This window comes from Gadus morhua, unplaced genomic scaffold (assembly GCF_902167405.1).
Source record: "Gadus morhua unplaced genomic scaffold, gadMor3.0, whole genome shotgun sequence".
NCBI classification, from domain to species: domain Eukaryota; kingdom Metazoa; phylum Chordata; class Actinopteri; order Gadiformes; family Gadidae; genus Gadus; species Gadus morhua.
The window spans coordinates 12,501-27,433 of record NW_021964101.1 but is presented as its reverse complement, the minus strand read 5'-3'; the positions used below and the strand labels follow the sequence as shown (position 1 = coordinate 27,433).

At 48.6% G+C, this 14,933-nt stretch overlaps 1 protein-coding gene across 1 annotated transcript in view; it reads right to left on the bottom strand.

The window, feature by feature from the left end:
- Positions 1-2,380: 2,380 nt before the first annotated feature.
- The window catches only part of LOC115539032 (transcription factor COE1-like), a gene marked incomplete at its 3' end in the record, with an annotated part of 19,270 nt that continues 6,717 nt past the window's right edge, over positions 2,381-14,933 (bottom strand). The window contains exon 5 of the mRNA XM_030350229.1: positions 2,381-2,497. Coding sequence (XP_030206089.1) covers positions 2,381-2,497 — 117 coding nt within the window. The remainder of the gene's footprint in view (positions 2,498-14,933) is intronic.

Genomic DNA, 14,933 nt, shown 5'->3' with positions numbered 1-14,933 from the left:
CTGAGTGGGGAGTGATTTTGAAATCGGTTCATTTTGAAATCAAAGGTAAGCTACATTTGGTTCACATGCTGAGCTAATTTAAATGAAAGACGACAGTATTGGTCAGAAGACATTAGAAAGGTAGATCTACTAAATTCGACATTTCACAAATCTGTATTAGTAACAAAAAAAAACATTCTAACAACTTAAGAACACACTCAATAATTTTAGGAGACCCAATTTAAAGGACAGATCCAAACAGTTCATGAAGTGTCAGTTGCCCTCAGAAGAACAACTACAAAAGCCCCATCTGTCCGTTTGGAGAGGGAGAGGAGTACCCATAACGCGGTGTGTGTTTGTGGGGGGGAGGTGTCCACTTGCAGCCAAGACAGACTGGAAATGAAATTAGTGGCCTGAACCTTCTCCAGACTGCCCCTGAGGTCATCCAGGCACAGCCTCCCATTACCCCCACTGTATCCACTCTGTCTGTCCGTTGGTCAATTCTGTTTGTGTCGGCCTAGTCTGTCTGTATTTCCATCCCAACTCTTCGTCTGACTGTCTGAATGTGTCTCTCGATTGTGGTCCTGCATACCTTTTTATCTTCGATGTTGGCCTGCGGTTTGTCCCTGTGCCAACTTTCTGCCTGCCTGTCTGTCTTTCTGTCTATCTCTGGGAACGCTTGTATGGAAATCCCACTTTGAGTTTCCCTTCAAGGCACTTGTGTGTCTCCCTCTAAAACCACGGCGTCTCTGTGATAGTTTTGATAGAGATGACTACATCTCCCAGCCCACCGCCCTGTCACCTGGCGGGATTACATGACTGCTATGCTTTGCCTCAGATCTCCCTGTCCTCCCAGAGAATCAACTACCCTGGCGTCTGAGGACCTGACAGGGGCGAGGAGTCAAACACTAAACATCTCCGTTCGCTTGTCCCTCACAAAGCAGGAAGCTGGAGGGGTCTGGGGAGATGGAATGGGGGAGGGGGGGGTCGATGCAGCAGGTGAAAACAAAAGAGAAGTGACAAGCCGAGTTAACCCTCCTCCAGCGATCATGTGACCCGGCGCTCACCCATCTCATTGGCCCCTGCCAAACAGCGCCGCCGTGGCAACACGTTTTTCCGAGGGCAACACGTTTTCTCGGGAGACGTCTGGGCGACGTGCGGCTTCAGAAGGCGACGGGAAGAAAGAAAAAACCCACTACACCCTTATTGAGTTTTGGTTTGAATAAATAAATATTTAACAGGGAGAAGAGAGGGCATTCCACTCTCGCTGCAAACCAGGCCATCAAAGGGGGGGCCAGACAATGTATGCTTACTATTAGTATCAATTTACAAATAAACTGCTTTTTTGGTGACTGGATCTCCGATGTCAGATTTTGATAAATGGTTTCAATTTGGCAGCTGCTTTAGAGTCAGCGCCCATCGGGTTCTGTTCCCCTCCGCAGCCGTTTGCCTGCCTGAAGGAATCTAGCTCAGTTAGCCTAGCCACCGCCCTAGCCAGAATAATCTCTTCATGCTAACCAGACACAGAGCCGCATAGCACACCTGACCACCGCTCCTGGCCCTGTTTCTCGTGTGTGTGTGTGTGTGTGTGTGTGTGTGTGTGTGTGTGTGTGTGTGTGTGTGTGTGTGTGTGTGTGTGTGTGTGTGTGTGTGTGTGTGTGTGTGTGTGTGTGTGTGTGGTTGAGTGAGTGTGTGTGTGAGTATCTATGTGTGTGTTTGTGGGCGTGTGTGTGTTTAATTAGAAAACATTTACACAAGAGTGCAGGTTGCAGTCAAGGCCTTTCCTCCGTCTCCATTTACGCCCGGGCGCTGGCGAACGCATCGTGAATATTCATTGGCAGTTGTTTATAATCAGACACATACACCATGTCTATTTCCAGCTCCAGGCAGGAAGTAGAGCGGCCTCTGAAGCCCGGGACGGCAGCGGGTTCTGGATTCAGGAAGTAGCATTTTGTCTCTCTAAACAGCTGGTCCTAGTTATAGGAGCCATCTGAACTATTCAGCGGCTGGCACTAAGATGGCCTCCGAGTGCCAAGAGCGTATTGAGCAGAACGAACAAATCCAATCAGGCATCTCAAGGTTGGCCCCCCTGTTATATTACATCACTCAAGTAGCCCTAAAATGCACTAAGCGCCTTAGACCCCGGTGGTCTACGGTAGCCCTGATGGGACAAAACAGCACGAATCGCCAACATTTGAATTGCACCTCTAACCTGTGGAATATGGAACTGCGCCCAAAAGCCGTTCAATTTGACTCAAAATCAAATCCAAAACGATGCGTACACACTGACTCAGACGAGAGTGATGCATGAATGCCAATCCGTCTGTTAAATATGATATTAACTTCAACTGAGGGGTGGGGGTAACTGAACGGGAGGTTCAAACTAGAAGTGCAGTATGACCTCTGTCGAGGGTCAAGTGGACACTGACCTTGGGTAACCGCTCAGGGTCGCCGGGGTGGCGGGGGATGACCTTCTGTAACCTCTGGAAGCCGTAGTCGATGGTGGGCTCATTCAGCGCTGCGGAACCAACACAGAACGTTGCAGCCGTTAGCATTCAAGCTTAAAAGAACAATGTTCTAATATTGAGATAGGTTTCCATATACTCCAGGGTAATATTCCTATCCCATGATTAGAAACAAAAGGAAATTAACTGTTGAACACAAAGTGAAAAAATTGCCAGACGACATTGAGATTGTCTGAGAACCTGATCTTATGAAGGTAACGCTGTTACTTTCGCATTCAGATTGTTACACACTGTCCAACCAGCTACACGTAAAGGATTCACTAGGGGACACTTGAAAGGACAAATGACGGTCAAACTTAATAAAAACAAAATGGAGAGGGGAGATTACAGATACAGCACTGGAGGAAATGTGTCCAAGCTCTTGAGCTTTCCGACATAACCATTCGGCCTTGTTGGGAAATACCTGAAAGCGATACCGGGCTCACGCCCAGTAAGACAAATGCTGTCTGAAACAGTTTCCACTGATCAGCCATACCAATGTGAATGGAGTTGACGCGACTTGCTCCATCCCCTCCACTTCTCATTTATTCTTGCCAGGAATTTGAACAAACAACCTCGAAGATCCAAGCCCTCTGCTACTATTTATCAGCTTTCATCAAGTGACGTTCATTATTTTGTTTTCAAATACATGTCAATAATGGCAACGGGGAATGAGAGAACTTAAGCTCAAGGTTATGTACAGGTAGACTGTGGGCATTGGGGTTCGAACCCATATCCCTTTGCTTGGGAATCACCATTACCACTAGACTATCTTGCCTCGACCATGGGAACAATAGTAATTACAGACGTAAGTTTGAAGGTCAGTTTGATGGCTTAAGACGTCGGTTTATAACCTGTGAAGCAGCGTGTAGAGAGAAGACACATTGTGAGGTGATAGCACAGCTACTACCCCCCCTCACCGAACCCCATGCCCTCCACAACCCCTCTCCCCCATCATCCCTCTTATCTCCGCTCCCCTCTTCATTAAGCGCAAGACCTTACACTCAACCTGTCTCATTTTCCCTTTTCGAGTGCCTTCCTAACTAATTTAATTGAACCTCCCCTTCTTTCCCATCGCGGCTACCCTTTTTCCTCACTTCATTCAGCCACCGCCAAAAAACACATCTCCATTCCGCCTCCTCTCGCCGGTACCCCAGCGAGGAGCGCGAAGAAAAACTGCCGGAAATGAGTTAGGAAGACATTTCTCCATAATCAAGTCCATTAATCATAAAAGGCTGTCAAATTCGACTTTGGGGACAATTTGTCAGCCGATCGGGCCCACTCGGCCTTTGTCACCAGTGGCTCTTGTACCCTGTAAGGATGATTGACACACCAAATGTCGGTGAGTAGAATAGCTAGTTTGCGCTAATATGCATAACCGTCACATTCATGAATAAGAATAAGGCGGCTATACGCTGGCGCTCGGGGTCTCTTTCAAAGGCCCACGCTGTTTTTTGGTCGCGAGCCGGCAAATAGATGTTATTACCATTATAACAATATTTGTTTTTTCCCAGGGAATGAGAAACCGTGCGAGCTGCTAAATCAAATTTGTCAGAGCCTGGTTCGAGTGGCGCCGTGCGAGGGTGGAGGCGGAGGTGGCGTCAGAGGCGCTTTGAGGCTGAGAGCGACGGGGGAAAGGGGTGGGGTAGGTAGGAGGGGGTCGGTATCTTAAAGGTGACAGAAGCTGACGGCTCCCCGCCAAAGCTGGCTGCCATGTTGTATTTGAGCTTCCCGCCCCTCAGCGCTGGGGCCCAACTACAGCGGGGCCACAATCTATTAGACTCTCGGCGTGAAGGGGGGATTCCTCCCTGTGATCCCAAAGAGACTTTTCAGGATGCAGAGTGCATGGATGGAGATAATGTGTTAGGACAATACGGAGAGCGTAATCAACCAAATTCTCAAACTCAATTGCTTGTCGGCGCGCTGTGCACACATCTTTCCCCGCCGTAAAACAAGCGAAACGCGCCCTGGGAATGGCCGCGATTGAATAAAGAAGCCATTTACCTTTGCACAGAATTAATGGCAGGGGAGAGGATGAGGAAGCCGCATGGAGACGGCTCTCAGACAGGACGTGAGTGGAGTAGGAGGAGGAGGAAAACAATAAAAGACAGACAGGAGACTGACTCACAGAGACGCAAGGACAGACGCACAGACAGACAAAGAGAGGCAGAGATACAGAGACGCAGTCTATGGAGGTAGACCCCAATCTCCTCCTCCTCTCCCTGAAATTAATCCCCATTACCCTGTCCTTATTAAAATCACCCCACACTTTGACCTGCTCAGCGCGCCGTTGGCTGCCTGAGGGGGGGAGGGCTTGATCCAGCCAGCCAATCGATACGGCTGCCTCGGTGCACAGAGGAGGTTGGGTAATTGGAGAGAGGCGACTGGCTGAGCCACCCCTGACCCCCCCCCCCTGCACCATCACAGCCCATATGAAGACAGATTGCCTGATGTAGTGTAAACATATGCTCCAATCACAGGCATCAGTGGCACTTTCTCCGTCCTAATTCCTATTGATCTCTTCTCTTCTTGTCGTGCTTTGGTTTATTTTGGTTGGGCCAGTCATGTTCTGTCTGTGGTGTGCCTTGGGGTGGTTTATTTGGTTGATTTGTGTGTTTAAATATTCATTCATTTTACATATTAATGTGTGTGTTCATGTACTTATCTGTTCATTTACATTAGAATAAAATGTATCTTCTAACAAAATCAGTGAAAGGCATTTCAGCCGCGCGGGAAGAGAAAGTGAGAAGGGAGATGAAGAGAGAGAGAGAGAGAGAGAGAGAGAGAGAGAGAGAGAGAGAGAGAGAGAGAGAGAGAGGAGAGAGAGAGAGAGAGAGAGAGAGAGAGAGAGAGAGAGAAAGAGAGTGTAAGTAGAGAGAGAGAGAGAGAGAGAGAGAGAGAGAGAGAGAGAGAGAGAGAGAGAGAGAGAGAGAGAGAGAGAGAGAGAGAGAGACAGAGAGAGAAAGAGAGAGAGAGAGAGAGAGAGAGAGAGAGAGAGAGAGAGAGATGGGAGAGAGAGAGAGAGAGAGAGAGAGAGAGAAAGAGAGTGGAGAGTGTAAGGAGAGAGAGAGAGAGAGAGAGAGAGAGAGAGAGAGAGAGAGAGAGAGAGAGAGAGAGAGAGAGAGAGAGTGAAAGTGAAACAAAAGTTGAATCATCCTTTATTAGCTCTCTCTCTCTCTCTTTCCATATCTCCCACTCTCTCTTTATCCCCCCGCTCTATGAACGTGATCAAGTGGTCGGCCACGGTCTCCTGAATGAAGTGCTGCTATCAGGCGACTAATGATGAAGAGAACAGAGAGAGGGAGGGACAAAGAGAGAGAGTGACTTACTGAGAGAGTGAGACAAAGGAAAGAGAGAGAGAATTAGAGAGAGTAACTTAGCGAGAGACAGATAGGCATTTTCTCTTTTTCTCCCTCCCTCCGACGGAGAAGAAGAGAGAGAGATTGACTTACTGATAGAGTAGGAGAGAGAGAGAGAAAGAGAGAGAGAGATGAGAGAGAGATGGAGAGAGAGAGAGAGAGATGAGAGAGAGAGAGGGAGAGGGAGAGGGAGAGATGAGAGAGAGAGAGTACAGAAAGAAAAACAAATGTGAGATGACATAAAGAGAAAATAATTCATCGGCATGAAAAGTTGGGAGCAAAAGTAAGTGTAAAAGTGTAAAAAAATAAAATAATAGTGGTTGTGTGAGGCAATGTGTAATTGAATCCCCAACCCTGTGTCACTTCCACTGGCCTAACATGCACGTGCTTTCAGACAAAACAAAACTCTTGTCTTGATGATCTCAGGGTCACACAGGAAAAGACCCCCCCCCCCCCCCCCCCCACGGCCCCCTTTGGTAGAAGATCATCAGAACCCATTATAAGCATCCTTGAAGAACAGAGTTCCCAGGCTATGGCCTGTTCCCATGACGACGCCTGGCTGTCTCCAGCACCATCGCCGCCAAGAAACACAAACAGACTGACTAGCAGGTGCCAGAGGTCAGCACGGAGTTCACGATGAGGTCACAGTGTTACATCACAGCCATCACCGAGTGGAGACGCACACACCTGGCAGAGAATGGCTGTCGCTCACAGAGAGGAATGTAGCGCAGAGAGGAGAAGAGATATGAGGGGAGAGGAGATGGAGGAGGGAAGGGAGGAGGGGAGGAGGGAGAAGATAGGAATGAACGAGGGAATAAAGAGAGGAGAGGAGAGGAAGTGAGTAACTAAAATGAGATGACTCCACCGTCTTTAACTCTTAAAACAACAACTGTGTACAAACAAAAAGAAGGGAAGGCAGGATGTGTTGAGGGATAAGACGGAGCGGATCATCGGGTTGTGACCACACACTCATTACCCCCAGTCAGAGCCGTGGCCTGTGGGTAGACCCATGCAGGGGCTCCATGCTTCAGAGGACACTGTATATATCAGCTAAGCCTCTGTTTACATCCAAGCACTCCAAGTGTTTACATTTATTTATGTTGTACCGTTTCCCCCTCTATTCCATTCACTGGTTTCGCACACTAAGTGGGAATCTTTTCCCTTTTTATGTTTTTTGATTGTACATTTTCCTTCCATATTTACCGGCGCTCCGAGACGGAGATGAAATCAGCCCTTGTGGGGATTCTGTTCCTCACCTTGGCATATTTAGTTCTGTTTTGTGTACGTGCTGGGTGATGGCCTTGCTGTCGGCGCAGCCATGTCCCCAATGAGGGGCCGCAATCTAACTCAGGTACTTTATCTCCCGGCATCGCCACGCCTCGTACACAAGCCGGCGCTCTGTGGCCTCCCCCTACATTACACTTCAAATGGACTCCATATTCCATACCAGATACCGGCTGAGTCTCTCTCTCCCTCGCTTCCTCTCGCTGTCTCTCTCTGTCTCTCTCTCGGTCCCCAGGCGGGGGCCGGGGCCTATCGGAATGAACAGGGATTTGAAGAGCCTTCCCACATCTCCACCCTGATGCGTGCCGCAATTTCCCGTATTCATCCTCTCCTTCTGATTGATGCGGCCGTCTCGCTTGGCCTCCCATGGCCGCCGCATGTGCAGCCGATAATTCCGTCCTTACATTCTCTGATGGAGGGGAGGGGAGGGGAGGGGAGGAACTGGCAGATGTGCAACAGTGTGTGTGTGTTTGGGGGGGGCGGGGTGGGAGGGGGGCTCAAGTGGAACGGACTGATGTGTTTTATGTTTGGTCAAGTGGCGTGCAGGCGTATATACGTAGGTGGTGTCGGGCTTGTTGACAAGCTGACCGTGACCTTTCCTCACATCTTGTCACCAATCTATTGATCGCGTCTCCTCTTTTCATTCATCATTTTCTTTCTCCGCCGGGCGATACAAAACGCAGCCAGTCGCATGCCGGAGTCACAGGCTGATGCAGTCAGCAACGCAGTAGAGTCAAACGAGGAATATGTATAGTATTAATAGCAATAAAACGACATAACATTGAAAAAGATTATGATGTGTTGGAAAGATATTATAATTTAATCTACTATAATTATTAAATATGTGTTGGATTCACAAATATATTAGAATATATGTATAACTCTGATATTAATTCAATAAATGTGCCATAATCTATATCCACTAAGAGGTCTTTATTGTAATTGTATGCATTTATCTTTTATATTTAATTTAAGCCTAATCTATGAACAATCATTAGCAAAAAAAAAAAACGTGCAAACTCAGCATAGAAATAACCTCACACACCTTTCACCATCAAACGCACGCAAACATTCCAACGCAAGAAACATGAAATCCATCTCAACGCCCATGGAGAGGGCTGGGGCCTCAGAGGGGGAGAACTGATCAATCTGCCCCACCACCCACCACCCCTCACACCCACACCCACACCCCTTCGATCGATGCTCATAGAAATTTCATGAACTTTAAACTGTGATTGACAGGTATGATGGGGGACCACGGGGGTTTAGGTAGCAGACGATGAAGATGAAGAAGCAGGGTTGGTTCCCTCTCCGACCGCTCGCTTTTAATGAAGACCAAAACACGGAGCCACAAGGACGCTGCCACGGCAACATTTACGAAACAGACTTCGTCTACTTGACCTCCCATTAGGCCTCACACAGCTAAAGGCACACACACACACACACACACACACACACACACACACACACACACACACACACACACACACACACACACACACACACATCACGCGCACACACACACACACACACACAAACCACGCACCCACACACACACACACACACACACACACACACACACACACACACACACACACACACACACACAACACACACACACACACACACCACACACACACACACACCTCTCCCAAGACAGCTGAACACCCCTGAACACAGAGGTGGGCTCGCACAAAAGCGCCGCCAGCGAAGCCAGCTTAGAAGATGCTCAACTTAAATTCACAGTTTAGAAGTAGTGACGCGCTACGACGACGCTGCCGACGCGGCGCGATCGCCCGCGCGCGCTGGGACGCTACTTAGCCACTTAGTGGTTAGCGCTACCATTTGTTTGGCGGTAATGTAGCAACCGCGGGTGCTTACGGCCCGGCTTTGATCTACGGCCCGTCTCTTCTTTTAATAGACAGCAGAAGTGTGCTCCTCGTCCGGGGAATACCCCGATCCTCGACAGAGACGCGCTACATTCCATATATCAAAGAGTGCAGGCGCCCCACTTAAGAGGAAGGAGTTAACTTGTGGAACTAATGTCAGATAATTAGTGTTTCTGCGGGGGCATTTTCGGCCGAGAAGCAGGAAAATAATAACTCAACTCAGGTCTGGGCTGGGGGGGGAGGGGGGGAGGGGGGGGGGGGAGGCGGGGGGGAGGGGGGGGGGGGGGGGAGGGTTGCTGTTTCTTTGAGGCACACACACACACAGTCCCCGGCTGTCACCGGGCTAATCAAGGCACAGAGGAGGTAATTATTCACTTGAGCAGATTAACATATCCTGGCATCACAAGGGTTGCATCACCAGCCGGCTCAGAGGAGACAGGAGAGGAGACAGGAGACAGCCAAGGAGACTTTGAAGGAGGTGAGATGAAGAGATACAGATGGTGTATTTTTTTCTCAGTTTGTGAGCTTCGAACGCAGAGCATGCAAAATGTAGTATTACCGCTCAGGTGTGTTTGTGTTTGTGTAAGTGTATGTGTATATGTGTAAGTGTGTGTGTGTGTGTGTGTGTGTGTTTGTGTCTGTGTGTGTGTGCGTGTGCTTGTGTGTGTGCCTGCCTGCCTACCTGCCTGCCTGCTTGTCCTTGCACCTGTGTGTGTGTGTGTGTGTGTGTGTGTGTGTGTGTGGTGTGTGTGTGTGTGTGTGTGTGTGTGTTGTGTGTGTGTGTGTGTGTGTGTGTCCTAACAATGATTAATATTGGGCTGTGTCTGTCAAAAAAAATCCCGCTCTATTCCACGAAAACGGTACATGTAAGATGATATTGGGCCCGCTAAAAGTTAATTGCTTCCATGTGTTACGGTGACAGTAATTAAACAATAAAAAAAATCAGAACTCAATTAGCATATGCTACTTTAAATGTGTCACAGGAACTAATGAGACACACAAAGCAAAGGGGGAGAGAAAAAGGGAGAGACACAGAGAGAGACAGAGGAAGAGAGAAATCGATGATGAGAGAAAAACAGAGAGAGAGAGAGAGAAGAGAGAGAGAGAGAGAGAGAGAGAGAGAGAGAGAGAGAGAGAGAGAGAGAGAGAGAGAGAGAGAGAGAGAGAGAGAGAGAGAGAGAGAGAAAGAGAGAGCGAGAGAGAGAGAGGGAGAGAGAGAGGGGAAATGAATAGAACCTGACGTAAAAAAATTAAAAAATATATACTATTATATAAAATGTAAAAGCAAATAAAAGTCTACTGAGTCTCAGGTCCCAGTGGTGAGAACTGGGTCCAGTTTCTTACATGTTCTCAAGACCTTCAGTGGCCCTAGCTGGAACATTCTGCTAATGCCTTCCACATGCACGCCTCTCAGTCCAGCTAACGCGGGTAACTACGTGACAAAGTGCTTCATTGTTTCTCAACACTTTTCATCCGAGAGAGACATGTTGTCCGTGGACAAGGCAAAGAACTTTTAGTCGTTATTTTTTTTATAGTGTTAGCTGCTTGGGAAGATGGAGGCAAAGACACTATTGCACCGAGTTCTGAAAGCCGTGGAAGGTACACAGTTTTATCTGGGTTGGCAGCTTTTATTTATTTTTCATCGCCTCATACAACCGCTGGTATAGTTGCCACATGGAAAATACTGTATGTGGGCTGACGACCTTTCCTCTGCCACCACCGAAGTGTGCCCCGACCGCCAAAACCCCCCACAAGACCAACATAACCCCATAGCCATCTGTCTTTGAGTCTACTTCCTCTCTTCGAATGAACTTGGCTGGAACCACCAGGTCCAACTAGATAGAAATCGATTTAGGCATGTAATCAAAACATGTAAAATAAATAAATGAGATTTATAATAATTTATAAATCACCTAATACCCTAATAACCCTAATAATCGACAGTCCCTTCAATGCATCAAATAAATAGAAGAATCTTCATTATAATTGCTCATGACCATTTTTTTTTTTATTGCTTTCTTGTTGAAACGATACCACTGAAAGATTAACTACGATACAGATATATCGCTGATGAGGGGGAATGTAGACACACACACACACACACACACACATTTCTCTTCTTCGGGGACTAATAAAGTCCCAGTTTCTGCTGGGTCCTTCTGTTCCCCTTGATGGGGGACGGGGGTGCGGGGGGGACAAGGTGTGGGGGAGCAGGAGAAGCAGGTGTGAAGCAGAGGTGCAGATACCGGAGCCAGTGGAGGGGAGGGGGGGAGGGGGGGGTGACAGCCTCGCTATCCGACATCCCTGAGAGCTAACACTTTAAAAGCAGTCAAGCCACAGCGCACGGCTGCATGAACAGGAAACAACAAGAAAGAAACAACAACAACAACAAAACGGTGTGCTTTTCACGCGCCGAAACACACATCTCGCATGGCTGGGGAAAAAACACACGGGTTTCCGATTCCGAAAGATGTTATTGAGTACCTCTACCTCACCTTGCGGTAAATTAATGGTTTGAGCTATGACATCACCTTGCTATCTTAACCCCCCCCCCCCCCACACACACACCCCCTGGTGAAGCCTGCGGATCAGCACACAATGCTATTTGGCAACTATCCCGATATGTGTCTGTGTGCTTGACGTACATGTGGGTGTGTATATGTGTCTGTGGGTGTACTTGTGTGTGTGTGTGTGTGTGTGTGTGTGTGTGTGTGTGTGTATGTGGCGCACGTGTGTCTGTGTGTGTGTGGATGTGTGTGTGTGTGTGTGTCTGTGTGTGTTTATGTGTATGCGTCTGTGTACATGTGTGCGGTTCATGTTTGTGAGCGTGTGTGTTTACATGTATGTGCGGTGTCTTTGTGTGTGTGTGTGTGTGTGTGTGTGTGTTTGTGTTATGAGTGGAGGTTGGGGGGGGGCATGTTGGGGCTTGCCAAATGCTGCCCTAGAGGTTCACCCTACCCCCCCCCCCCCTCCAGGCTATGGAAATAACAACCCCAGTGCCCGTAGCCCCCCAACATACATCACGGCTCTGACACCCCAGAGCCAGAACAAAGCCTACATGGGGGGGGGTGGGGGGGCTAGGATACTTAAACCTACCGTCAAACAAAGACAGAGAAAAGAGCCCAATTATCAGGAATTATGTTCTGGTTGCGGAGCGATCATAATTTAATTTAATGTTCCTTCCTCGTCGCCTACCTCCGCGAAGGAGTCCTCGCTCCACGCCCCTCCCAACGCCCAATGGAAACACGAAAATATGGTAGGGAGACAAAGCTCGGGAGAGAGGGGGGACACCTGATTAAGAAGAACCCCATCCTTCATAGGCCGGCGCGCTGCGTCCGTGTTGAGACAGCGACACCAGCCAGAGCCGGCGTGATTACCGCCGCCCGCCGCGACCTCTGCTGTTTAACAACACGGCTCGAGTCAGGTGACACGCCGTCTCCGTCTCGCCGGCCGGCGAACAATAAACGTGCGTCGGATGCCTTTCTCAACATGCGTTTTCAATTCATGTATTCTTTTGTGCGGGCGAGCGTCGAGGTCGGACCCAAACCTTTCTGTTTAACCGTCGTGAGCAAACTGCTTACTATGAAATGAACGTCGAATGATTCACATAGAATACATAAAGTAAGAATAATAGAAAGAGATGAACCGACGCGAGCGGTTCAAACATAATTAAAATCCCCAGAACATCTCAGTGTAGACTAGTCGGTCCGTCGTGACCCCCCCCGTCCCCCCCATCAAGCCCCTGGTGAGCACGACAGAGACCGAGGGGCGGTGGCCATCAGGGCCCGCGTCGATGGCCTCACAGCTAGTAATGCCTGGATCAATGAAGCCCATAGGGAGGAGGTGTAGGGGTAGGGGGGAGGGTCTGTGTGTGTGGGGGGGGGGGTCCTGGAAGAATCGATGGGTGCTGAGTTATTGCAGTGCTTGGCCACTGATTTTTTTATCCGAGCGCCGTGTTTTCCCAGGGAAGTCAATACCTCCAGGCTCCTCTCATTAATATCCTCCCCCCCCCCTCCCCTCCCCTCCAAGCAGCAGCCACACCTGGGGATCTGTGGCCCGGGAGAGAGGGGGGGGCAGCTAGGGAGGGGGGGAAAGGAGTCTGCTAGTCTGGGGGGGTTGGGGGGACGGAGAGGAGGAGGAGGAGGAGGAGGAGGAGGAGGAGGAGGAGTGCTAGGACTGGAGTCAGGGAAATGATGCAAAACATCAAAATAAAAGGGGAAGGAGAGGGAGGGGGAGATGAAGTGATGAAAGAAAGACGAGCATCAGATGATCGTTAAAAGATAAGTTAAAGAAAAATAGTATGAAAGAGAGGGAGAGAGTGAAGCATATAGAAGGAGAGGGAGGCAGAGAGATAGAGAGAGATGTGCGTTGTGCTGGACATGTTTGGGGTATGTGGCAAGGTAGATGAAAGATTGATTGATAGGCCTGTCAGACTATCGACGTTCATCACGTTTCTCCTCCATGAGATCGCGACAGGATAGGTACATAGAACGAGCACAAGCATGGGATGATTTCCATGTTTTCTGTTTAACCCTGGAACAATACCCTATCTGGCTACCAGTCTAGCCTGATGTTCTTGTCCCTGGATTGAAACGCATATTGTGAGTTAAAGACGCGGAAAAGGCAAACCCATGGCCAAGGGAATGAAACATGCGTGATATCAGGGAGATACGGTGAGGTTAAGGTCACTGATAGTGAGGGATGCCACTGAGGAGAACACACAAAGAAAAAAAGAGAGAATTTTATATCGTATGAATTTATCCTTTTTGATGTATTTTATTATTCTGTTTTACTTTTTTTAGGGGATTCTGTTCAACCAAGTTCGGATCAAATTGTATTCAATATTAAATTAATATTAACTCAGTATAGTAGAAAAAATTTGAGTCGATAAATAAATAAAACCTTACAGGGAAGGATGGCAACGGTTCTTGCATCTTTCCATCCATTCCTGTAATGTTTTAGTGTTCAATAAAAGCTGTTTTGTTCCGTGTCAGAGTCCGGGTGACAATGTGTTTTAATGTCTCCTCTGAGCGCCTCCACAGAGCTGGTGAATGTTTGTTTGAACAAAGAGACGCATGTGTTCAGAAAGGGTAGGGAAGGGACAGAACACAAAAGAGACAAGCAAACTTGTTTCTGATGCCTGGAAGTCCTGGAGGAAATGACATCGTGGGCATTGGGACACATCCCCCTTCCTGTTCAATTATACACAGCCAGCCAATTTAGTATTTAAAACCTTGCCTCATTTTGCATTCATGAAGACAACACACTGCTGGCACAATGATCACGCTTCAGAAAGGCACACTGGTGCATTCCCGCTCTTAAAATATGTATGTTTAAATCAGTTTAACTGGTGGTGTGTGTGCACAATATGGCCGACCGCTCTGGCGCGAAAGAACCCAGAAGACTGTGGAAACTGGGAAGAAATGGTACACCATTATGAAGCAGCACCTGTCTGTGTTTCCAGTTACAGTGTCATTAGGGAAATACGCTTTCGCAACTCCTCCATCAATCAGATGGAGTCAGATGTTTTCCGGAAACTTCTCTCTCAGAAGGAAAAAGCAGCCTACGCTGTTTGCATGCGCGAGACGCGCCCGAAGACACCACAACAGCTATGCCGCGCTGCATCTCTCTTATTTAGTTCTTCCTTCTGGAATCATATCACTTCAAAGCGGATGTCCCTTTATGGGTATTCCTCGACACACAATTGAAGCCGCGGTCGTGTGTGTCGGCCCGGCGCGGGGAGATAACAAGGGGGGGCCCTCTCTATTCACCCGCGGCCGGGGCCATTGAAGGGCGCCGCGGCCGCCGCTCGTCAGTCGTATCGGCGGGAGGAATCAGATTAGCGTTACCGAAAAGCACGGAGGCCAAACGGTGCGTGGGCTGGCCCCCCTCGCCTTTGTGTGTCTCGTCCCACCCTC